The 24,308-nt window shown below is 41.4% G+C and overlaps 4 protein-coding genes across 4 annotated transcripts; 3 read left to right on the forward strand and 1 right to left on the reverse strand.

Annotated features, from left to right (window-relative positions):
- Nucleotides 1-2,521: 2,521 nt before the first annotated feature.
- EAF02_007154 (uncharacterized protein) lies at nucleotides 2,522-4,422 on the forward strand (the record flags this gene model as incomplete). Its single annotated transcript, XM_038903202.1, has 5 exons — nucleotides 2,522-3,041; nucleotides 3,153-3,478; nucleotides 3,554-3,899; nucleotides 3,972-4,202; nucleotides 4,331-4,422. The coding sequence occupies 5 exons, from the start codon at nucleotides 2,522-2,524 to the stop codon at nucleotides 4,420-4,422; spliced, it is 1,515 nt and encodes a 504-aa protein (XP_038756681.1).
- A 1,148-nt stretch (nucleotides 4,423-5,570) lies between these two features.
- EAF02_007155 (uncharacterized protein) lies at nucleotides 5,571-11,244 on the reverse strand (the record flags this gene model as incomplete). Its single annotated transcript, XM_038903203.1, has 6 exons — nucleotides 5,571-6,720; nucleotides 6,768-9,433; nucleotides 9,506-9,600; nucleotides 9,728-10,588; nucleotides 10,670-10,718; nucleotides 10,840-11,244. The coding sequence occupies 6 exons, from the start codon at nucleotides 11,242-11,244 to the stop codon at nucleotides 5,571-5,573; spliced, it is 5,226 nt and encodes a 1,741-aa protein (XP_038756682.1).
- A 2,750-nt stretch (nucleotides 11,245-13,994) lies between these two features.
- On the forward strand, nucleotides 13,995-15,646 carry EAF02_007156 (uncharacterized protein; the record flags this gene model as incomplete). The annotated part of the gene is made up of 3 exons (XM_038903204.1): nucleotides 13,995-14,094; nucleotides 14,246-14,378; nucleotides 14,629-15,646. The coding sequence occupies 3 exons, from the start codon at nucleotides 13,995-13,997 to the stop codon at nucleotides 15,644-15,646; spliced, it is 1,251 nt and encodes a 416-aa protein (XP_038756683.1).
- Nucleotides 15,647-19,204: 3,558 nt separating this feature from the next.
- EAF02_007157 (uncharacterized protein) lies at nucleotides 19,205-21,408 on the forward strand (the record flags this gene model as incomplete). The annotated part of the gene is made up of 3 exons (XM_038903205.1): nucleotides 19,205-19,513; nucleotides 19,683-20,208; nucleotides 20,272-21,408. 3 exons carry the CDS (start codon nucleotides 19,205-19,207, stop codon nucleotides 21,333-21,335), a joined length of 1,899 nt encoding a protein of 632 aa, XP_038756684.1. The 3' UTR covers nucleotides 21,336-21,408.
- Nucleotides 21,409-24,308: the final 2,900 nt, after the last annotated feature.

Consider the following 24,308-nt stretch of genomic DNA (forward strand, 5'->3'; position numbering starts at 1 on the left):
TTGACTCGTTCTCTTGTTTGCAGTGGAGGCTTCAATATATCTTGACAATATAGAATGCATTTGTTGCACATCTCATTTTTGCAAGTTGACTCGTGGTATTCTTTTCATTCATCGAGGAAATTTCAAGCACAAGGATAGAGGGAGAGGGTTTTACCCACATTCTGTCACTGCCATTTCGAGGGTGAGTAAGATCACTTCAGTCTGGATACTCCATGTTTGATTCACATGAAGAAATCCACATTCCATTTTCATCTTATTCAATGTGTAATTGCATTTCGTCGCCTTATGAGTACTCTTATACATCTTTCAAGCCTGGCCTTATATTCCCTTTTCATGCATGTATTATCTTCCAGACATTTACATTCTCAATTTTTATTTATAAATTCAATTCGCGATATGGTGGTCAACACGGGGTCCTTCTATCCTGATGATGGCCTCTTCCAATTATTGTTCCTTCTTTCAAATCGTCTCTGATCATATATGGGCTATTCCTTCGTTGCATTAATGATCACAGATCCATTGAACATTCCAAGATCTTGCCCCTGGTTCGCGCTTGCGAACCAACCACTGAGCTGAACAGTCCCGGCAGAATCTAAAATTTGATTTATCTCGCGCCCGTTCTACGGTAGATATCGACGACGTTCTGGCAATTTGAGTCATTATGTCGATGGTTGAGAATGAAGCAGGAAATAGACTCCTTCTGTTACGAGAGTACGTGCTTGTTATTTCTCTTGGGTTTTCTACATAAATCCCTGGGCTACTTCACTTGGGATCAGGGTTCTTAGACTGCCCTCCTTGATTAAAAACATGGGGAAAACACACTTATGTTCTATACTTCACTCGCTACTGCATGAGAATCTCTCACGATCATTTTCTAGTCATAAATAGTCAGTCCACGTCCGGGGTAGAATTTCAATATAGTTTATGTGTCTTTCTTGGTTTAAATCGTGGGGTTACATCTGGCATAGTTGCAACAGAATATCTCTCCAGCCGGTCTCGTGATATCAGGAGGATTTCCGTCTGAACTGTCATGAGTTCCATATGTATTGTTTCCTTCGTACGACAATAGGAACTCTCTTGGATTCAGATGCCAAGACATGAGCTCAAGATCGTCGTTGCTACCACGGTACGAGACGGCGAGGTAGTATTCAACATTGCTAGAGCTGATCAGTCGCTACATCTCTAAATCGATGGCAAGGTACAACTGGGCCATCAATTCTCTTAATTTTTTCATTTTTTTGGTTGATACATTTTATTAACTGCTGAGACCACTCATTGAGATATCTTCAGTTCTTGGTGAATCAAAGACAAGCTTGTCACCCTGGCAGATGATTTTCCAAAAAACCATCCCAGTCCTGAAAATTCAAGAGTCATTGTCAAATGTACACTGTATATATTGCCCGCTTCTCCTGAGTCCTGAATGGGGTTCAATTGCTACGATGTCATCACCACGTAAGTATGGGAATATTTTTCTCGACGAACGAACATTCACCCGTTCAAAGGCAAAGTACATGTTTGCCCTTCGAAAAAGAACTCGAAACGGAAATGGTTTCATGGGCCCAATAAGCAATTGTCGGGCTCTGAGTAGCCAGTCGGTGATAATAAACAAGGCAAATTGGACTGGCGAATTGAGGGGCTTCGTAAATCCTCCTCCAAAATCGTGCCTGCATTGATCTGATCTTTTAAGCTTAAACTCATGAGCATTAATCCATCCCATCACTCATTGTACTCTCTTGGCGACATGACGGCGCTCTTGGCTCACACTTAATCATCAATACTGAAGGCTGAGCCGCAACGCAAATACATCTGGGGGAAAACTTGGCATAAGCTTACTACATATCGATCACATTATCATCCCAATTCAACGAGCTGACGATTTGGATATCCTATCATTTCGCTAACTATTTCGATTGGTTGTAGAGATTGTCTCCTCATTCGCAAACCCCAAGTCGTAGAATAACTCTAAAGAAAGAAAATACAGAATCGCAAAAACAGTTGAACAGCCTATCCGATCATCAGCCTCTCAGCATTCTATCACATCATCATCTAGTATCTCGATATAAGCGCTTGGCTTGTCTCTTAGCTGGGCTATGAACGTTCTACATGTGTAGAACATCAGAGATGGCGCTTTAGAAGTTCTTAGGGATACTAACGCCAGCCAAGGTTAGCATCATGTATATGATGTATTTTGAGCCAAATGCAAACTTTCGACGCTTTTGGTACATTTTTTGGCTGAAGTATCGAATCCTTCTTGTGAGTAATGATCTTGGCATCTTGAATTCTGCCAAGTCGTCATCAAAGAAACTGGAAATCTTGAGAATATAAAAGTTCTTGATCTGCTATCAATTTCATTCCTCAGTTCACATATCTATACCCTTTTCTTTCTCTGGTGTTTTTCCGATCAGCTTTTCTGTTCCTTTTCTCTCCCTTATTTACTTGGTTGAAAACACATTCTTTCCATTTTCATCTCTCCCTCATTCTCCCAAATATTTCTTTCCTCTTTTCTTCCCATCACTACAAAATGCATTCTTCCAAATCCCAAGCCATCTTCTGTCTCATCATCTCCCAAGTCCTTACAACCACCGCTTCTCCCGCCCCCGTCAAAGCCCGCGAAGCACTCGCTCCCATCCCCTCCAACTTCAACCCCGGAATCTTCGCCATACAGCCCAACAACGGCGGCGGCGCCTCCGACAACTGCGGCAATGGCCCTATCACTCTCAACCGCGACACATGGACATCCCACAACATGGACCAACTAATCAGCGACATATTCTCAACTGGAATGAGCGATCCCAATTTCGATTTCCACCAAACATTTGGCAACCGCTACAATGTAGATTTCTACTGTCCCAACAGCTTCGATAACTGCGACACTACCCCCGCCAGCTGCAGCGCTCTGAGCGGAACGCCTGCAGAAAAGGAACAGGGTTGGTTGGGAATCAAAGCGATGATGAATGTGCAGCAGATGTATCTGCAATGGGAAAAAGTCATGAGTAATTCGCTTGATACGCTTACGCAGACTAGTGCGGATTTTTCAATCTGTACGTTTTTCGAAATCTTTCCTTCACAATGAAAAGAGGAGAATATTAACAGCATCCCCTAGAACTTTGCTCCTACCACCCCTGGTGCAAAAATCGGTACCAAAAACGCAGTGACGGTTATCTCCGGCGGTCTTGCCGTCGCAGCTGTAATCGGAACCTGCTGGGTACCCGGAGCCCTCGCCTTTACTCTCCCGGTACTTGGTACACAGATCACCGCCGGTATGCTCACAATTGGTACTGGCATTGCTGCCGGAACAGCAAGTTTAGCCGGCACCATCGCGAATGACATTCAAGATAGCAAGGAATCTGATGAACTGAGCGTGTTGGAATTCTCGGATTACTTACCGGTGATGAAACAACTGGCGTTGAGCTCGCTGGAATTTTCTCACAGCGGAACGTTTTCGAATGGAAAGGTGAATGGGAATAGTGTGGGGACTGTATGTTGTTCTCATTTCTTGCATGCTTTGCTTTCTGTGCGAAGAATTAACTACCTAACTAACTTTGTCATCTAGTTGAAAGATCTCCTCACAGGCGGTGCATTCGCCGGCGACGAAGTCTTACAAGCTTATGTTGGTGGCGAGAATGGTCTCGACGGACTTTTTTCCCGCTATGCAGCTATCAAACTCCTGCAGGCATATTGGGAAGCGCAAAATGCATTTTTCATCTACATCCCAGATGTCGTCAAAGATTGTTCGGGATGGCACGGTAATACCGGTGGAAAGAATGCTGGTGATCCCAGAAGATTTTGCGGCGAAAAGGGTATGATGATTTTAGCAGGCGTTGACAACAACTCCAAGTTTTCTGCTCCGACGGGTATTGATAATGGGAAGGTTGCTTCTATTGGAGGATTCAATATTCGTTCGTCTCCCCTCTTCTCATCTAATTTATTCCTCCTATTCCCCCTAAGCTTTTCCATTGACTCTCTCTCAGAACTCCAACAACTCTACGCCAGCACCTACAACATGTACACCGGACATGGCCTCGACGCCTACAAAGACATCACCTGGCACATGAACAACATCGCACGTGAATTCGTCGGCAACAATGATGCTAACAAAGCATATTCCACCGCTGGATTTTTCACCTTGCCCGTCTGTGAATTGAAAGGTTACAATTGGAAACAGAGTGATAACATGCATAAGGATCCTCCTTGTGATTGCCGTGAGTAGATGTCTCTCTCCCCCTTTCCAAATTATAGTCGAAGATGATGGAGAGTGCGTGATGGAAGCAGCAGCCTAGTAAATAAACGGCATATGAACGAATTTGAATGGACACTAATATGAAAATAGTATGTGCCCAAGATGCCTGGGGCCATAAGTTCCTCGATTATGCTTCTCAGCCTATCAAAGATTGGTTGAAGAGTTGCCCACCGTGTTCTTAGGAGTCATCATGACTTTTCAAAGCCAGATCTTACAAGAAATCTCTCTAATAGTTCGGAAGAATTGTACAATAATTCGGGCTTATCTACTCAGATGTTGGACAAGAGGAGGTTTAGAAGTTTTCGAGCGATAAATTGACGGATAGGTTGTGGGTCTAAGATTTCTGCATTTTGTTTTCCGTATTTTGTCTGTCATTACAGGAATTTCTTTGCTCTCTCGAAGCATAGCTATTTTCTAGCCACCTTTTTTGATTTTTGAGTTTGCTCCAGATGTATGCCAATGGTTGGAGTGAAGCACATGCATTTGCAATGTGAATTTTGTTCCATTTTATTTATTCAAACGAACCTCTGATCTAAAGAGGAATCAATGTATTCAATGCTTCCATAGTTTGCGAGGCATAATTACATATTTGAACGAGCTTTGTGTAAGTCGGATATCTTGATCGAGGAAAGGCGAGAGTATATAGTATATTTCTGAAGTTTTCATTCACTGCATCGGCACAAGTATTTTTTTAGTTGTATTATGCAACTCTATTGCGAAGATAATCATCATACCGCTCTCTCTCTACGCGTCATAAAAAGCCACCCACTTTTTAGCTATACACCTAGCCAGCCAAAGCGAGCTATCGCTGTTAACCCAAAAATGCTCCCCCTCAAAACTCGACCCGTTCCCGCATGCCCATTTTCGCCTCACACAGTACCACCCACCAGAAAAAGCAAAGCAAAGATAGCAATCCCCCAACATAAACCCGCCCATTGCATTGTAAACATAAACCCAAATGTATGTATGCAATTACCTCAATCATCATCTATCTCTGTATTGTGTAAACTTGGACGCGTACCGAAACCTAGACACAATAACAAACCCAAACCGAAGCCATTTCGACACTTGATCCATTAATTCATGCATGAGACGAGAAAATCAGAAATCAGTCGTTAAATAATACATCGTAAGGCAAGTCGGAATTTGGAACCCGATCCCATGAAAAACGCCTTGAATCCATAAAGTAACCATCCCACGGGAGTAAACACCGTATGTATGCTACCAGCCGGCCCCCGATGCCATTTCTATGTTTTCCTTCGCTAGTCATAAATCCTATATGACTTTTTGTGTGATTGCAAATGCCGCAAATGACCAACCATTGCACTAATCAAGGTGCATCGAAGAATAACTCGATATTATTATTTTCCACGTCCCATTTAGTCGCGTCGGCTGAATCTTTATCATCATCTATTGGTTTCCTATCAATCGATGTTGACTCTTTATTCCCGATCGGCTCCTCATCTCCACTGACATTCGTAAGTTGTTCAAACATCCTATCTCCCAAAAGTTTGTCTTCGCCAGCAGTAACACCTAGAGGAGTGTGACCAACATTACTAACGCCCATCACAAAGTTATCTCTCATTGGACTATGGAGTGAAACAGAAGGATCCATCCTTGACAATCCTGCCTCACTGAAAATATTTGGTTGTTGAGGAGATGCATGTCCGAATGTAGGGGTACCGTTTGCATTCAGATAAGCATGTGGTGCAAAAGCCGGAGATGGATTTGCCGAAGCCGCCATGCTGGTATACGGATCGTGGCCGTAAGATGCATAAGGATGCGCATGATCATGAGCACTTGGGAGACCACTTAGAATCGGACCATGTGAACCCATAGTTGCCATGTTTGGTCCAGAACTAGTTCCAAAACTATGAGTGGTAGGGGTCCCAGGCTGTGATCTTCCTGGGGCAGGTTGCAAAGGCATTGGTCGACTTCCACTAGGCTCACTACTCTTCCTTTTGAAGTTATGAGGTTTGGTTCTCAAATTTTGTGGCAAAGCTTCGGGGTCATTAACACCATGCTGTGCCATCAACTTTTGAAGTTTTGTTGGTCTAGGCTTTCGTGTTGATTTCGAAGATTCAAGTACTGGCGGAGGATCTGGCGCGACTGGTGACCATTTGTGAAGTTCTTGTCTAAAGAAGTTGGTTTCATAGGCAAGTAAGATTTCTGAACCTTCAATCTTTCGTAAATAGAATCGTTGGGTTTCAGATTCGTCTGCTGTTGACATGACTGGATTGCAATAGGGTGCAATATGATTTCGGAATTCCTGAGCATTGTTTATGATTGATTCGAGGATAGCCTCTTCATCTGGCTGGAATGGTAATGACGGAATCTTATCTTGCCATGTTTGTAGATCTTCGAGCTTTGGTCTAGCCGCATCGCGAGGAATCTTTACACGCCAATCACATATGGGACAGGTATATTTATCATCATCCTTAACTTTACCACGAGCAATCTTTAAGCATTTGCCATGGTACCTATTGTTAATTAGCAAGACTCCAGGGAAAAGAGACGAATAACTGACCATTCATGACAAAGCTCACACTCAATCATCATACCGGCTTCAATCCTTCGACAAATACAGAATACCTCCCGAAATCTTGGATCTTCCCAACTGTGTAATTTTTCATTTGAAGGAGAAGGTTCGCGAGATAACGGTTCAGCCGGAAGTCGTGGTTTATCCTGACTGATATCGAAGCAATCCACATTTCGTTCCATAACATACTCCATATGTTGTTTGAGAATATGTAGAGGGGCATTTGCCTTGCCGAATAATTTCTTCCCTTCTCGCATCCAATCCTCATGTCGCTTGATTTCTTTTTCCAAATCAAGAGTACCGCTTGGTTTACTGCCCAATCCTTGGAGTTCCTTTTGAAGAAGAGCGACCTCCGCATAGGCAGGACGTTTCATGAAATCGGGATCCCTACAACGGTCATATAGCGAAACGATCTGTTTATGAACTTCTCGATGCTTGTTCAGGATTTGATCAACCTTAGCCAATGTTTCTTGTGATACAGGTAGCGACGCAGCCTGAGCTTGTTGAGACAAAGCTTCCAACTGTGGATAGTGAACAGTCTCTGCACCAATAACTTCTTTGGCTTTGATTTCCCAATTCATACCAGCGATCTTTTGTTCCTTGTAATAGCTCAAGTAATCGTTATAGTCGGAAACTTGAAGTTTTGTAGCTTCGTCGATGATATCGCTGACCTCCTTTAGAGAGAGAAAGATTCCACGATTATCACGGGCTCGATCATTCCACTTCATTTGTTGAACTTCCTTCTCAAGCTTATCAATCTCGACCATGTCGACATTGAATCCTCGTCCAACTTCTAGAAGTTCTTCAAACTCAGTCGTACGACGTGAACTTGGGTGGGCTAAAGCCGCTCTGGCATCGGTCTGGAACTTCGTGATGGCATCCGCTCGCTCTCGTAATTGATCAACTTCTGGACAATGGAAGCCAATTCTATCCGCATCTTTCAATAACTTGACAACGTTTTCGAATTTTCTTAATTCACGGTCCCTTTCTTCCATTTCTGCGGCTCTACTGCCCTTGCGCCAGGCCTTTTCGTTCTTTCGTCGGTTTTGCTGTTTTCGAACGGTGTAGTTTGTTGCTTCTTCCACCCATTCGTTACAACGATCAACAAATTTCTTGAGTGAAGGGAGGGATGGTAAATCATACGGGATGCGCTCTCCTTCATTCAAAAGGGTCCGCAAAGTTTTCAACGATGGAGTCGCATCTTCTTCGAGAAACTTTTCCACTTTTTCTTCCCAGATTTCAGGCAAACCTGCTTTATCAGCGACCTTTTGGTGCATACTTGAAATGGCTTCTTCTGTACGACGGTAATGAAGAGTATGGTCAGTACCCGCAAATCTTTCTGCTTCGGTGATATCGCAACATTCATAAGTACCCGCATGGAGAAGACACAGCACCTTGCCACTCTTGTTGCACTTGAATCTTGAGATATACGCATAAGCTTTGCAGTGAGTGCATTGATACTCCTCCTCTGGTACATCTTCTTCATCGATCTGGAATCCAATCTGACACCTGGGACCAGCACCTTCAATGACATCAGTAATGACACATGTATGACCATCTTCTTTGTGTTTATCAGTGAAATCTTTTCTTTGTGAAACCTCTCGATCGCGAAGTCGTCCAAGAGCAGGGGCTAGCCATTTGGCGGTCTGAATGGTAACACCGCCAGTTGCCGCACCTTCAGCTGCAGTCCATAAGAGTTCATCATGGGAAAAGCATGGCTGTCGTCTGAACTGTTGAAGGCGCTCAACTCCAGAATCCCCGAATGGTTCCCAGTCCGTGGGTGCGAAATTAACGGCTTCATTGAAATTAAAACCATGGTTAAATCCAGCATGGTATGCTTGAGGAAAGGTGATGACGAATTGACCAGCTCTTTGATCCAAAGCATACACTCTGACGCCTGCTTTCTTCAATTGTTCTGGGGTCAATAATGTGACCAATTGAAACAATAAGTCAGGTTGTGTTTCAAATAATTCGGGTACAGCTTCTCGCATGGCGTCTTCGAATTTCTCGGCATCTTCCCCTGGAATCCCGTACCAAGTCTTTGTTGATCCGAAATGTTGATAATTTGCGGAATATGCGTAGTGATCTTCATTGTGCCAGCAAAAAGTCGAAAAGATCATTCCAACGTACAACCAAGGTACAGTCATACCGGAGATATCCGATTTGATATGTCTGAATAGGGATTCTCCATGAAGTGGCATATTCGTCAAATTCCAGGGGTCGGTAGAGTAGGGATTTTGTGGTTGTCTTTCCAGGGTAGGAAATCCACTTCCGTGTGTAGTTGAATGAATGTCAGCACCGTATTCAACCTCGACAGTTTCTTCTAGGCTCGCAACCAATCTCCAGAATTCTCTTTCAATGTCATCTTCCGTAACTGGTCGAGGGCAATTGAGAACGGGATCAAATGGCATTTTGTTTTGGAAGTATCCTTCCTTGAAGTCTGCTGCCTTTTCTTGAAACTGCTTTAGTGAGTAGATTCCACCCTCTTCGAATCCAAATTGACCATCTCCAACTAAGCATCTAGGACAATGCCAATCAAAATCTGGTTTATGGGTCACGGGAGGATCAAGACATTGCATATGATGACCATAATCGCAAGATTCGCAAATCAGGATTTTATCAGCATCATCACCCTTGCCGCAAGTCTCACATTTCTGATCTGAATCTAAGTATGTGTCCGAACAAATGGTAGAGGAGATAGAAGATAAAGAAGAATCACTACTGACCTCCCCAGGTGTTGAGGATCCACGTTCTCCTGGATTTCTAGGTGGTGTTGGTCGAAATTGGGTCATATGTGATCCAGCCACAGTTGGTACAGCATCTGCAGGGGTAGTGTTAGCCGGGAACCTTGACCGCCAATGATACATCGAGGTTTCTCATTTAAACCTTACAATGTTACAATGGTGCATTCGCTCGATGCATGATGAATATGAGAAATGTAACTTTACCTTTCTTAAGTCGTTTGCTACGTCTTCCACCATTGTCTGAATCTTCCGGTGGTTGACTCCCTTTACCCGAATCCAAACTTTCATGACTTAATTGTCTCTTGAGTAATGGATTAGAAGTAAAACCATTCAATACCGGAGCTGAACTCAGCGCAGATGGTTTATACTCGGGGGTGTTTTTAGCTGATGAAATCGGACTATCGAATGGTCTTCTTGGCGTTGGTGTAAAAGTAGCGCTTGACTCTCGTTCACGGCGATTATTATTGACAGGTGTAAATGATGAAGGTGTAGAGTTGACAGCTGTAAACCCGCCAGCATTCACCGGAGTAAAACTAGATGTAGCTTGTGACTTTGGTACAACCGGAGCATCTAACATCGGAATATTCTTCATGCTCTTTTCGAACTCCTCCTTCATTACACTTGTGTTCAAAGCATCCGATGCGCGCATCGCAGGAGATTCACCCCTCAGACTCGATGGTGTATGTTGTACTGATCTCTTCATCGGCGAGTTTGCAGGAGATGGTGTAAGTGGTCCTCCGTATTCATATTCTAGTTGTTGATGTACTCCTGGTTTGGCCAATCGTAGGTATTCTTCGTAAGGATGCAACCATCTTTGATATGAGTTCTTCAATGACGTCGATAATGAGGACATTATCTTCCCACTGTATCCTAAATCTCTCCCGATTTCAGCCCATTTCTTAAGCTTGCAGACTTTCTCAAATCCGCCTCTGGTATCAACGGCCTTCTTAAGTTTGTACAAGTCGAGAGGTCGTTTATCGACACTAGGAAACCGATTGAGATTTGTGCCATGTTGTTTATGGAATTTAGCAAGTTGATCGAGATACGTAAGATTCGCTCGTGTGCCTAGATGTTGTTAGTAGTGGAAATGGGTAGTGTTAATAGGATTGGGTTATAGGGATGGATCCAGGTTGCGATTGAACTTACTGCCTTCGACTGAATTTAATTCTTGTTTGCGCGTGCGGAAGTGAAAACGCTATGAATCATTAGAATAGATCTGCAAATGTTTTATGTTGTGACCAAATGGTGTGAGTCGCAGATTCGCAAGGTAATTGTGTGGTTGCGATGGTAATGAATAAGTGGTGGTGAAAACGTACCTCGGTGTCGATCGCAAACTCTGGTTTCCAGGAATCTGGTGGAATAACTTTACAAATGCCATATTTTCCAGCTTCTGGCGCAATACTTCGAATGTATGCATAGGGATCTTTGAACTCTTCTGCCGTTGGTCTATAGGTTGGGGCTTCTTCCAAACCATGAGGACGCATCTTTTTTGGATTTTCTCGGCTGGCCGTCGGCTGTCCCCTCCTCTCTACGCTGGTCAAATCCAAAGGTGGAGAGATCATCGCACTCAAAGCTGTAGGCGCCGCAGCTGGATTGGAAGCATTGCCATTTCCATTTGATTTTCCTCGATTGGAACTTGAGCTGCCATTTGGTGTACCGATGGAAGGTGAGGCTCTCATGGTCGAGCTCGAAGCCGTTGTATTCATGGGTACCTGAACCATATTGGCGATTTAATCCACCAAAGGGGTAGGCAGACAGGTGCAATGCTCGTAGGTAGATGTTGATTGCGAAAATGAAGACGAAGGTTAAATTATCGACATCGAATTAAGAAAGATGGTGAAATGATATTCGTGTACCAATCGTTGTGATCGTTATGTGAAAGAATCGTGGAAGATCGTTCCCCTCGTTCGTACTGGGCTGGTAAGGCAGATGGAAAGAAAGGATGAGAAAAATGACGGTACGGTGTGGTTTGTGGTGTCTTGGAGCCGATATCAAACTAATCAATGCAAACGCATATCAGGAACCTAAGGTCAATACACTAAAATAGTTTGGCTCGAAATCAAGTAATGAAGGTTTATCACTTCTTGATTGCCCTGGTGTGGTTATCAAAGGGCGAATTGAATTGGGCGTGAACGAAGGTGGTAGACAAAGGTAGGTACGTAGAGATCTTGTGAAGGGCGTATTAATTATCTGGGGAGAAAGATGTGATGATTCGCCTGTGAGAGTGAGAATGAGTTTGAGTGAGGTTGGTTTGTAGTTCGAGTAATGAAGTATGGTGTGGGTGGATGTGGATTTTGGTGTGGATTTTGGTGTGGATGTGGATGTGGATGTGATATTGTGATATTGGATGTGGAGGATTTGATTTGAGAATGGTGGAGGGCGGATAGGATGTTTACGACTCACAAGAGAGAGAGAGATCCGGTTAAGCCGCTAAGGAAACCCTTAACACATATTCCGTCCGTACGCGGGCAGGTAGGCTCGTAGGTAGGCTGGCAGGTGTACCGGTACCCAGGTGTATCAAATGGGATTTTGATAAATGTGGAGAAGATGAAAGGAAAATGGGTTGGTTTATCTACCTAGGTAGTAGGTAGGTAGGCATGTCTTGCTGTATGGGAACGCTACGGCACAAAGAGTGGTGTATGGTTGGGGATTATTTCTTGGTGAATTGATATGATATTACAGATGTGGAAAATGAATTCACGTTCGATCATTCAAATTGTACCATGGACAGTGAGAGTGAGAGGTGACTGACTTGATACTCTATACGAGCTGCGTTCTGTTCCTATTTCTCTTAGCATGATATCGACTATCCTTGCATCTGTGTGGTGTGTGAGTGTGAGGGCGTGGATGAGGACGGGGATGAGGATCATAAATTGAGATACAGATGGAAGCAAGAATGATAATGTTGATTGGAAATCTTGATACGAAACAATTCTTTTCCATTCATCCAATTTTCCCCATCGTTTTCATTCCTCTTCCCCATTTTCTTCCATTTTACCTTCACATTGACATTCCTCCGTTCTCCCGTCCGTATCAATTTATTACCCACCTACTAGGCACTAATTCGAAGCTTTCCTTATGCGATTTATATTGCATGGGGTCATTTTGCAACCTCAGGCCAGAAGTCGTTTGGCTCACCAATGAAAAGCATTTGACGTTGACAAATGACGAAAAGCGTTTAGCTTGGGAAGCTTGCCTAGGTTGTGATATCAAAATTCAGAAAAGATGTGTTAGATGTGTTAGATGTATACCGGGATAAATGGATCAGTGGCTTCCAGGTTTTTTCACGGAGTGGAGTGAGCCAAAGTTAATTCTTCTAGATTTTGGGATGTTGAGCGGAGTGATGATTGATGAGTGAGTAGGATAAGTAGTACCTAGGTAGACTACAGTACAAGACTACTTACTGGTGAGTGGATGAGTGAGTGGATGAGTAAATGAGTTGATGGGTGATTGAGTGACTTTCATTTGGAGCAATTCAGATTAACGGATGGACTGACTGATCTGAACTGGTGATCTGATCTGATCTGATCTACCTGCCCTTGCCTTATCAATACCTAGACACCCAGCGATAAGTAGGTGCTCCTCCCGTCGGTATGAAATCATTTATGCAAGTCTAAGATAAACACTACCCCGAGTCTTTTGGGGATACAGCGTACAATCAATATTTGCTTCAAACCTGGAAGTGGTCAGAATTGTCAATTCAACCAGGGACGGGGGAACTTGAGAAGAAGAGAACTTCTGATGTAGGTGTCTATGTAGGGTAGGTACTAGGTACTTGAACCAACATCTTATTGCTTACTGCTGGGTTCTTGTTGTGTATATACCTACTAGGTAGTACTCTGTAGAAATCTCACGTAGGATACTATTAATAATAATTAATCAATTTCAATTAGGAAGGTCGTTTTGATTACCTACCTACCTGCCTACCCCATCCCTTCCTGCTTTTCATCTGATATGTTGGTGTGTTCCCAGATGTGCGGTTCTGGCGCTTTTCCAATGCCATTTGATGTTCAAGGATTGATGCTGATGCTGATGCTGATGCTGATGCTGGCTTGATGGTCTAGAGTACTAGGTACCTAGGTACAGTATTGTATTTTGTTTATTGATCAAAGGTAACAACCTTAAACACCACACACCACACACCACACACCACACACCACACATCACACACACACACACACACACACAAACCATACACAACACAACACATCGAACACATTAACTCTACATTCCTTGATACTATCCGCATAAGACTACCAGGAACTGGGGAATTTACCCCGGACCGCCGTCACATCGGCCATTTCACCGAGTACCCATATCGTCAAATTTATTCATCGTGCGTGCGTAGAGAATGATATAAGTGGCGTGGCAATTAAGTCAAGAACGGCATCCGAACAAAACAAAGAAAAAATAAAGAGGATTGTCAAAAAAAAGTACTTCTATAGTATATCTTCATTTTCTTCACCAAAAAATGGCCATCGATCGTCCCATGCCTGCATTTTATTGTTGTTACCTTCTTCGCTCAACGATTCGACATAGTGCTTTATATGTTGGTTCCACTCCAAACCCAGGTAAGTCCGAGGTTATTCAAAATCTTCCCCAACATCCAATCCATGGCCACGTACAATAATCAGATGTAACCATGCAACATATCATAACATAACAAACCGAGAGACTTGAGTGAGCTTACATTTTCTGACATTTAACCCCATGAAAAAATAGTCAGACGACTTCGGCAACATAATGGATTGGCAAAGGGTGGTGCCGTGAGAACAAGTCGAGGCAATTTAAGACCATGGGAAATGGCTTGTATCGTTACCGGCTTTCCTACCTCCATTGCCGCTCTACAATTTGAGTAAGTTTCTTGATATTGAACAATACATCTTGATACATCTTTAATACATCTTGATACATCCACGTGACACTCCTTGAGAGTTGACGTTTCTATAATTGAAATATCTTGATACATACATGTATACATATATACCCCTTCAGTACATACATTACCTTACTCACCCTTTCTTCCCTCCCTTACAGTATCCCTTCGTTCAACGCTCACCATGATTCTCCTCAATTCACACCCTCCACTTACTAACCTCCAGCAGATGGGCCTGGCAAAATCCACACATAACTCTTCATATCCCACCATCAGCACGAATTTCACATGCTACTCGAAAGAAACGATCGGGTCATCCAAAAAGACCTCGACATTCCCTTCAATCACTCTTATCAAACCTACATATTTTACTTAGTGTTCCATCATTTTCACGATGGCCATTAGAAGTAAGATTCTTTGCACCGGATGTTCATAAGGCTTGGGTTAAATGGTCGAAAGCGGCCACTGGATCTCTGAGGGATACTTTGCCCATCATTACAGATTTTCCACCAGCGGAATCAAAAGTGAGTGACGAGGATGGTGAGACCAGAGACCGACCCTATGGAATTGAAGCTTTGAAGGTAGCCTACGAGGACATCAAATCGCATTTAGAGAAAGGGGAACGAGTCTTTCGTTCTGATATGAAAGAATCGTGCGATATTTGTGACCAAGACCTTCAACACAACTCGGGTCTCTACACTATTTGCCCGAACATAGATTGTAATTCGATCACCCACATGACATGCTTGAGTCAACACTTTCTCCAAGGCGAGAAGGATGAGCAATCAAGTGAACAATTGGTTCCTGTCAAAGGGATGTGTCCTGGTTGTCAGACCGAAATTCGATGGAATGATGTGGTGAAAGAATTATCTCTTCGAACAAGAGGTCAAAAAGTGGTGGAGAAATTATTGAAACCAAAAAGAGCAAGGAAGGGAAAGGGCCCTGCAACATCGCAGGTAATTGTGGAAGCTGAGGGCGATGAAGGGGAAGAAGAGGATGAGCAGGAACAGGAACAGGAATCAGAAGATTACTTTGATGCAGACGAATTTCTTGCACAAGATGTCGAGCGAGAGGAGAATGAATTCATGGATTATCTTGATCCCGACGACTCCGATGCTGTATCCAATATCAGTATGGAAAGCAGTAAATCACTAAAGCGGAAGAAGACAATCGGTCCTATTACCAAACCAAAGCTTATTACTGTTATTGAGGATAGCGATTCGGATGAAGGGGAAGAATTGGCCTGACGGTGGAATTTGAATAGAGTTTATGTATATTTGAAACAATCCACTTCGAACCAGGGACTCAATTCTTAGGAGTGAGTTAATGAGTTCGAATTCGAGGTAATCTTACAATTGAACTGTTTGGAATCGACACCCGATATATACTTGTCAGATGTCTGCAAGCAGGGGATGATGACATGCCCAGGTGTGGATTAGAGTATACGTATCGGGTATTAGGTACTCGGTATGTACTCGAGCTTCTTCAATCCAAATCACACCAAATCGAAAGTTGGAGTGGAGTGCAAGTTGATTGTGGACTCTCGCTCTTTAGTCGAACTCCCACTTTCACCATCACTTCTGGCTACTGTTATGTGCTCTATCTTATCCAGCGGTGAGCCAATGGCAACGTCAAATCTATCATGGTTGATTCATTGTCTACTACGCGTTATCCATTATCGATGATGGTAGAAGCTCTTTAGAAAGATAATCCACTCTCATTAGTCTCATTGACACTTTTCAACAGAGCATACGTTCTTAATATATTGTATACATCTCTCTATACCTTTGATGAAAGATGACCAAGACTGGTATCCTTCCAGAGAGACAGGACTAGTTCATCCCATCGGCGAAAGAAAAGTCTTTTGCTCTCGGCGACCCAAGCGTCTCCATTTCTAACCCCACCATCATATTGACACTTGACTTACTTTGTATACCTGCTACCCAGTACTACCCTCACCACCCAGTAACAACATCGTACGCATACTGTAGGTTCATCTCCCGAGGTCCAACCTAATCAGAAGCATTGCTCACCCATTCGCATCAATTGCCCGTCAATTAAATGCCTCAATGAGAGGTTACATTTTTCATCGATCAATCCCAAGAATTGACTTGATTCTCGATGACCTTTTGATTCCCGTCTTCAAACTTGTGAAGACTAATTGCCGATTCAACTTTTATCTTTCATCACGCTCACCAGGCTATCCAAGGAAACAATCATCCCCCCCCCCTCATCTCCGCATCTCCACACTTTTCATTTTACCCCACTGCCCACCAATCTTCTGGGAATCTCCTGGGAATTCTGCAAGATTTCTGTAACCGATATCCCTACATCGTGCACATCCCTATATCGTGCACGTTTTTTAAACTCACCCTACAACAACTTCAATATTTAATAATAAATATATTCAATAAGATATAAGCTATAAGTTATCTAAAAGTATAATAAGATATAATAGATTAAAAAAGAAGATTTAAAACTTTCTTATTTAAACCTTATAGGAATCTTGATCTATCAGCCTTGTTTCGACCGTATAACCCCCTTCTCTTTTTTTATTATTGATTTATCCACCATTATTATATTAAAGGGCTCTATAGTTTTCTTAGATATTAGATCTATAATATATAAACCTTTTTGAAGCTTTTAAATCTCTTTTAATAAAAGATCCTATTGATTTACAAACTCTTTTAATCTCCTCTTTAATATCTTTTGTAAATTAACAATCCATCTTTCTTTATACTACCCTCTCTTTAACTTCAATCATTTCCTTTTCCTTTTTAGCTTTCTTATTAATCTTCTCCTATATCTTAACTTCCTTTTCCTACTCTATAATAAGCGTTTTCTTTGATTAAAAGATCTTAGCTTTTTCAATCTGAAAAAAGGAATATAAAAAGCACCACTAATCTCTTCCCCTATAAGATTTAAATATTTGGAACGAGTTTTTTTCTTCTTTTCTATCTTTAGAGCCTCTTCTAGACCTTTTACTTTATACAATTGAATATCAGCTTTAGCTATATTAATAAGGCAGTCTTAAAAAGCTTCGAAATGATCTCGAGGTTCTGATTTCGTCGAAATTCTAATTTAAGTCGATATAGAGCTTTTGATGTATATAGTGTTTTAAATTTATTCCCTATAAGCTGTATCGATATAAATAGTATAGTAACTTTTTCTGGCTTTATGCTAGATATAATAGCCTCCTTGTTAAATGAATAAATACCTACTTTTTCAAAGAATCGTAGTATATTATGAGAAGTCGCAGATTGAGCCCAAATCACTTTAAAGATAACCCAAAAGTTGTGTTTCGATATGCTAATTAAACCTCTGCTTTTATATATCCAATTATTGAGTTCTATACTATAATTCGTTAAAAGAGGGAGGAAGTAGCTTATATCGAGTAGTTATAATCGATATATAGAGTGGGGAGGCAGAATCAATAATATGATTTTCAATTCGTTGTATTTTGATATAAATTCTATATTGATATAGCTAGAATAACTATTTACAATCAATAACCAGTATCCTTTACCTGCTTTTAGATGTATATAATGTTGAAAGACTTTTATAAGCTAATTAAGCCCAAAAGCATTAAATGACTACCCATTACTTGAGGCTCCGAAATAAGCTTGATCTTTTATATCCACCTTATTAATCTATATATCTTATAGATCGCCTGATTTCCCTTTATAGATTAAGGTAGGTAATAGAGCTGTACTGTTAGCAACTATATATACTAAAAAAATAATAAACTTTTTCGATTCGTTTTGTTTAGCTTTTGTAACTTTATTTCTTTTATATATATTAATACTCATTATCCTCTTTATAACTTTCTCAAAACCAATCAGGAACTCCTTTTATCCCAATTATATATATTTTTTGATACAATATCATATTTTATAATCGCTTTTGCTAACTAAATAATAAAAGAAAGAGATTAGCAAAAGCTTTTTTAAATAATATAAATCAATAACAATATAAAATAGTATCAATAAGATTATAAAAGTATTCAAACATATTCATATTATCAGTCTTGATATACAAATTATCAATACAATAAAGATACCAACTTTAAATACAACTTTTATACTATTTAACGAAATTAACTATCCAATTCTTCTTTATAGAGCATTCTCTTATTTCTTCTACTAAATTCCTAATTATAATATTTGTAGGAAACATAGATCTTTATATTAACTTGTTAATCTAATCTAATAAAGCCTTTTCCTATTCTAATAAAGATATTGGTGTATATCAGTATAGCCTATCTTATAGGAGGTGGTTTTGCCTTTATATTGTTTTGAGAATGTAATACAATCGACTTCATATAAATAAGCTATCTAAATATATTTAGAACATTCTTAATTTTTAATATAATCTAGCACAAGCTCTATATAGCTTTCTAAAGATATATTGTCGCGATATTTAGATAGTGATATTGATGTTTTTGAAAGCTAAAAAAGTGTGCACGATACAGGGATGTGCACGATGTAGGGATATCGGTTACCCCAACCCCATCCTCCTTTGCATCTCACACTACCTAGTAATCAACCATCCACCATCCACCATCGACAATCCACCCTTTCTCTTTCATCCTTCACTTGACAGTAAAATTAAAGGTAAATCTTCGGCACTTACCCATGCACTCCGCAAATTCAAACAATTAATGGATCCTCTTCTCAATCCATCCAATGACAGATCGAATCCATCGAGACGTCACTCGTCACTCGTCACTTCTCCACTTTATCATTTTACCCTTCGTATACCAGATGACAAACGAGTCTTTGATATGGGTATGGATGAGAATTAAGATGGCCAAGGCAATATCCATAAACAAGAATGGAGAGAGCGTTCCGAGAAAGGTACAAATACACGATGATTCCGCCGTCACCAATCCAGCTCTTCCCATCAAGTTCTTTATTCTCTTAACTGTCACCTCTTTGATCATGTTCCTCCATCGGGATCTCATACCCGTCCTTTCCCTCTGGGCTCCTCTGGTCTCGGCAATTCCTACGATTCTTTCCACCGCACCGAGTGTTACGGTCAAGAATGGATCCTACACGGGACTTCACAATAGTTACTATAATCAAGATTTCTTTCTGGGAATTCCCTATGCTCAGGTTGGTCATCTTTTATCTTTTTTATGCCATCTTTCTGATCCTCTCTTTTTCTCCATCGTTCTCTCTCTTTCTCTCCCTCGTTCTCTCTCTTTCTCTCCCTCCTCTCCATCTCCCTATTTCCTTTTCCACCCTCCTCTTCCTTATATGTGACTAACCCTCACACTTACAGCCACCAATTAATGACCTCCGTTTCCGCGTACCTCAAAGTCTAAATGAATCATGGACAACTTCCAAATCAGCAACAGAATACCCTCCATTCTGTGTAGGATATGGACCAGATGATTTCGAACAAGAAACTGATGAAGATTGTCTTTACTTGAACGTAATCCGCCCGTCATCCGTTCCGCTCAATGCATCACTACCTGTAGCCTTTTGGATCCATGGTGGTGGTTTCTATGAAGGTGGCTCAGGAGATGCTCGCTATAATCTATCATTCATTGTTCAAAACAGTGTAGATATGGGCACACCAATGATAGGTGTCTCAGTCCAATATAGACTCTCTGCATGGGGCTTTTTGGGTGGTAGTGAGATGTTAGAGACTGGAAATACAAACTTGGGTTTCAGAGATCAAAGATTGGCTTTACAATGGGTCCATGAAAATATCGGATCTTTTGGAGGAGATAAAGAAAAGGTTACTATTTGGGGTGAAAGCGCTGGAGCTGCCAGTGTTGGTGCTCAAATATTGGCTTACAATGGTTTGTTCCTCTATTGATTCCTCGACTCCTTCTTCTACTTGACCACTTACTAACAATAAATAGGACGAGATGATGGTTTATTCCGCGCCGCAATTTCTGAATCGGGTGGTCCAGCAGTTCCCTTTTTCCCAAATGATTACCCCGGTGTCTATAACTCCACAACACCCCAAAAACTCTTCACATCCGTCGTCGCAAACACAACTTGTGCAGATCTTCTCGGTCTCAACACCACCTCTACAGATTCCTTGGAATGTCTTCGTAAACTTCCCTTTTCAGAGATGAATGCAGCACTTAACACAACAGCTGGTGGCATTGGTCCTTTCTTCGCATACCTCGACAATGATTTCATCGCCGATTATCCCAGCAAACAACTTTCCTCTGGAAATTTCGTCAGAGTTCCATATCTCATTGGTACGAATACCGATGAAGGAACGGCCTTTGGATCCGGCTATGGACCCAATGGTACTGGAGTCAACAGCGACTCTGAATTCTCAGACATGCTAAACAGCCTCGGATTGCTCACCGGTTCCGATGCCAATTTGGAGATTCAGAAACTCTACCCAAATGATCAAATTGTCGGCATTCCAAGTCTCGAAATGTATCCCGAGCTTTACACACCCGAGAACCCATTAACAGCAAAAGTCGGCCTTCAGTACCGTCGTGTTTGCGCTTACATAGGAGATCTCACCATGCAAGCGCCTCGACGTCTTACCGCCCATTCTTGGACCAAGTTCGGTGTGCCTGTCTATACCTATAGATTCGATGTTCTCGTAAATGGTGTACCGGCTTCTACTGGAGCGACACATTTCCAGGAGATACCATTTGTTTTTAATAATACTCAAGGACTTGGATATGATACTTTAGTCGCGGTCAATCCATTCGCGAATAAAACCCAGAACTACTTTGACCTGGCTCAAGAAATGAGTCAGAGATGGGTAGGATTTATTGTCCATGGGGTTCCGAATGGGGAGACTGGAGTGAGCTGGCCCAATTATGCGGGAAATACCACGGAAGGGGAAAAGAACTTGGTGTTCAATGTCACGGGTAGTTATACTGAGGATGATACGTACAGGAAAGAGGGAATTGCGTATATTAATGAACATGCATTGGATGTTTACGGGATTTAAATCTAGGAGGGGAATTATGTAGATACCGCTTTTGAAGAGAAGATGAATAATGAGATATGAATTTTTCTTTGGGTGTTTTTTTTCTTCAAAAATAGAAGTCGATGGTAAATCCATACATGATTATCGTCAATGTCTTTAGCAATATCAATATCTATCCAGGTAGGTAGGTCTTGCGAAGATTGACAGATGATGATAACTAAAGACAGAAATGGGCAATTCTCGGATCCGGAAGTAATGTGAAAATGGCAGTGAATATGAAGAATTGAGGATGCAGATGTTTTGAATTGATTTTTGAAGGAAGGGAGATGAATGGAAGAAAGAGGGTTTGATTTCGAGAATTTGATTTCGAGAATTTGTTGTCGATAGATTGGTGATATGTTCCACCGTTGCTGTTGTTTATTTTCGGATGTTGGGATTGTCGTTTAAGGTTATGGAAATCGTGAAGGGTTTATCTCATTACTACCTTGTACCTTGTACCTTTTACCTTGTACCTTGTACCTTGTACCTTGTGTTTTGCGCCTCGCGCGCCATGTCTAATGATTTGGTTAACTTAAAACTTAGATGAGAATGAGGATGAGGATGAGGATGAGGATGAGGATGAGAATAAATTTGAGAGCGATTCCTGAGTCAGTATGCATTTGTATGTGAGTCTTGGTGGTGGTTTTTCGAAGATCTTGAGAGCGGCGGACGGAGGGATTAAATAGAGAGGATTTGTGAGAGGTGAGAGATGAGAGGTGAGAAGTGACATCTTGGGGATTGAGGATTGAGTTTGAGGCAGGGGGTAGTAAGGGGGTGAATTGGTAACTAGATAGAAAGGGAGAGGAGGGTTTCTCATGCATCATGAATATACATGATTTATCAACACCCCCACGTATTCTATCCACATAGGTAATCTAATTATATTCTCCCCGGCTAGATACCTGAGTTAAAGGTACGAGTATATAGGTGTATAAATATCTCCAACTTCATTAATTCTGAGAAAATACAAATTATCATGCAACGTTTCACAACCTTTTAAGATAATATTGCCGCTATATTTTGGGTTCGCAGTTGAGTATGATTCAGAGATTACTGGGAGGAGATGATTTGGGGGAAAGGGCTCTGGGGTGAGATATGAAGGGAATGGGAGGGAGAAGGGAAGGAAGTATGTAAATGTTTATCTGGTGTCTTGGTTCTTGATGAGAATTAGTATGTGGCGGTGGGGAAGTGAAGTCCAGCGACAATGCATACGATGAATCAATAACCATTAAAGTTTGATATGAGGAATAAGATGACGGTAACAATTCTCTTTTCCTCAACTCTATTTCCCAATTCTTTTCTTCCTCTAAACTTTTGAATCGGAAATCGAGGCAAGATTATAATTCTGGAAATAATAAAAGCGAATAAGATACGTAGGGTGATTGTAACACACAGCTCCTTATTACTTTGGCTTTCGAACTTATTCTAAATCTGGGTTTGTGAGGGAGTAGGTAGAGGGGTTTATATAGAGTTTGAGGAGAAGTTTAAGGGGGGAAGAGGGGGCAGGGATAAAAAAGGAGAAATGTTTATGTGTAAATCCGGAGTGGGACTGGAGGGTAATCAAGGGAGTGGAGAGTATGAGTTCAATATGCCAAAAGATATGTGTGAATCAGAGGGTAGAGCTTGACATATACCAGAACTCACTGAAATATCCCCGTACATAATAGGAATCACTACATCTTGGCAATGAGACTTCCAACTCTTTTGTATGAGTAGCTACCCTGGGCTAGACATCTAAAAGTCAAACACAAAAAGCAAACAAGCAAATCGGGGTCTCAGAGCATCAGTAATACTCTCACATAGTCTCTATCCCCCCCTTTTCAGCTTAAGCTGGTGTTCAAGAGTAGATTCAGAGTGTACAACGAAAAGTTACCTCTTAAATGAGTTGTAAATCATCGATAATAATATTGTAGCACAATTGTAACAACAATCATTGTTCTCTACAAAATCGACAACAAAACATCTAGAACTCATCTTTGATCTTCCTGCATCTTTCATCCGCTACAGGAGATGAAAAGAGAAGTCCTGATTCGAAAATTCCAATCCGCGAAATGAGGAAAATATTACTATCTTTGATCTTCTACCTTGGCAAATTTTCTCTTGTTCTTGAACTTGTGAATTTTTGCTTCCTTAATCGTTGATATTGAGAGTGCTCATTGTGGATTTTTATAGAAAAAGGGATCTACACTTACGGGTAAGCTAGAATCACAGGAATTCACCCTCGTATCTTCTTTACGAGGATTTCGCGGATGAGGAGGGGAAAGAGAGAATATAGGGGTAGTAACGGTAGATGGCACTCGACTTTGTAATTTATGGTTAGATTCACTCTAAAACTTACAACCGACTTTTTGGCGAAAGAGGGAAAATATTTTGGTTTGATAGTTTTATAAATACATCATCTTAGACTAGGTAAACATGACAAGCAAGCAGAGACTAGATCTGGAGACTGATGTGTTTCACAGATCGACGCGCTAACAACACTTGAATTAATTTTTCATATTGGCAGAAATTCTGACTTTTACACTGCTGGTTCTATATCTCATCTCGTCTATTTACCATATTAAGTTTGTAAACGATAGTGACTTTTCGAATTTTGACAGCATCAATATCCAAAATCTCATTTGAAAACATTTTTCCACATCTGTTTCTGCATATCCCTAACCGCAAATATCCGTATCTTTCTTTTTTCAATCTTCTAAGCTAGAACACAAAACCCAGGAGCTCGACACTTGGGGCGCGCTTTTACTACGAATTGATGCGTGGTTTCAAGGCTAGAGTGTATAATTGAAGCTTTAAATAGTTCTCGATGGTGAGATATTGATTAGCGGCTATGAGTAAGCATTAGAGAGGGGTTAGCAATATGGTAGTGAATGAGAAGATTGGTGGATGGTTGAAGTGTGGATATGATTTTTCGAGGGGAAAAGCAGCAGATAGAGATCGTTTAGATTAATTCCA

This window comes from Botrytis sinoallii (genome assembly GCF_014898435.1).
Source record: "Botrytis sinoallii strain Bc 23 chromosome Unknown BSIN_012, whole genome shotgun sequence".
Classification (NCBI taxonomy): domain Eukaryota; kingdom Fungi; phylum Ascomycota; class Leotiomycetes; order Helotiales; family Sclerotiniaceae; genus Botrytis; species Botrytis sinoallii.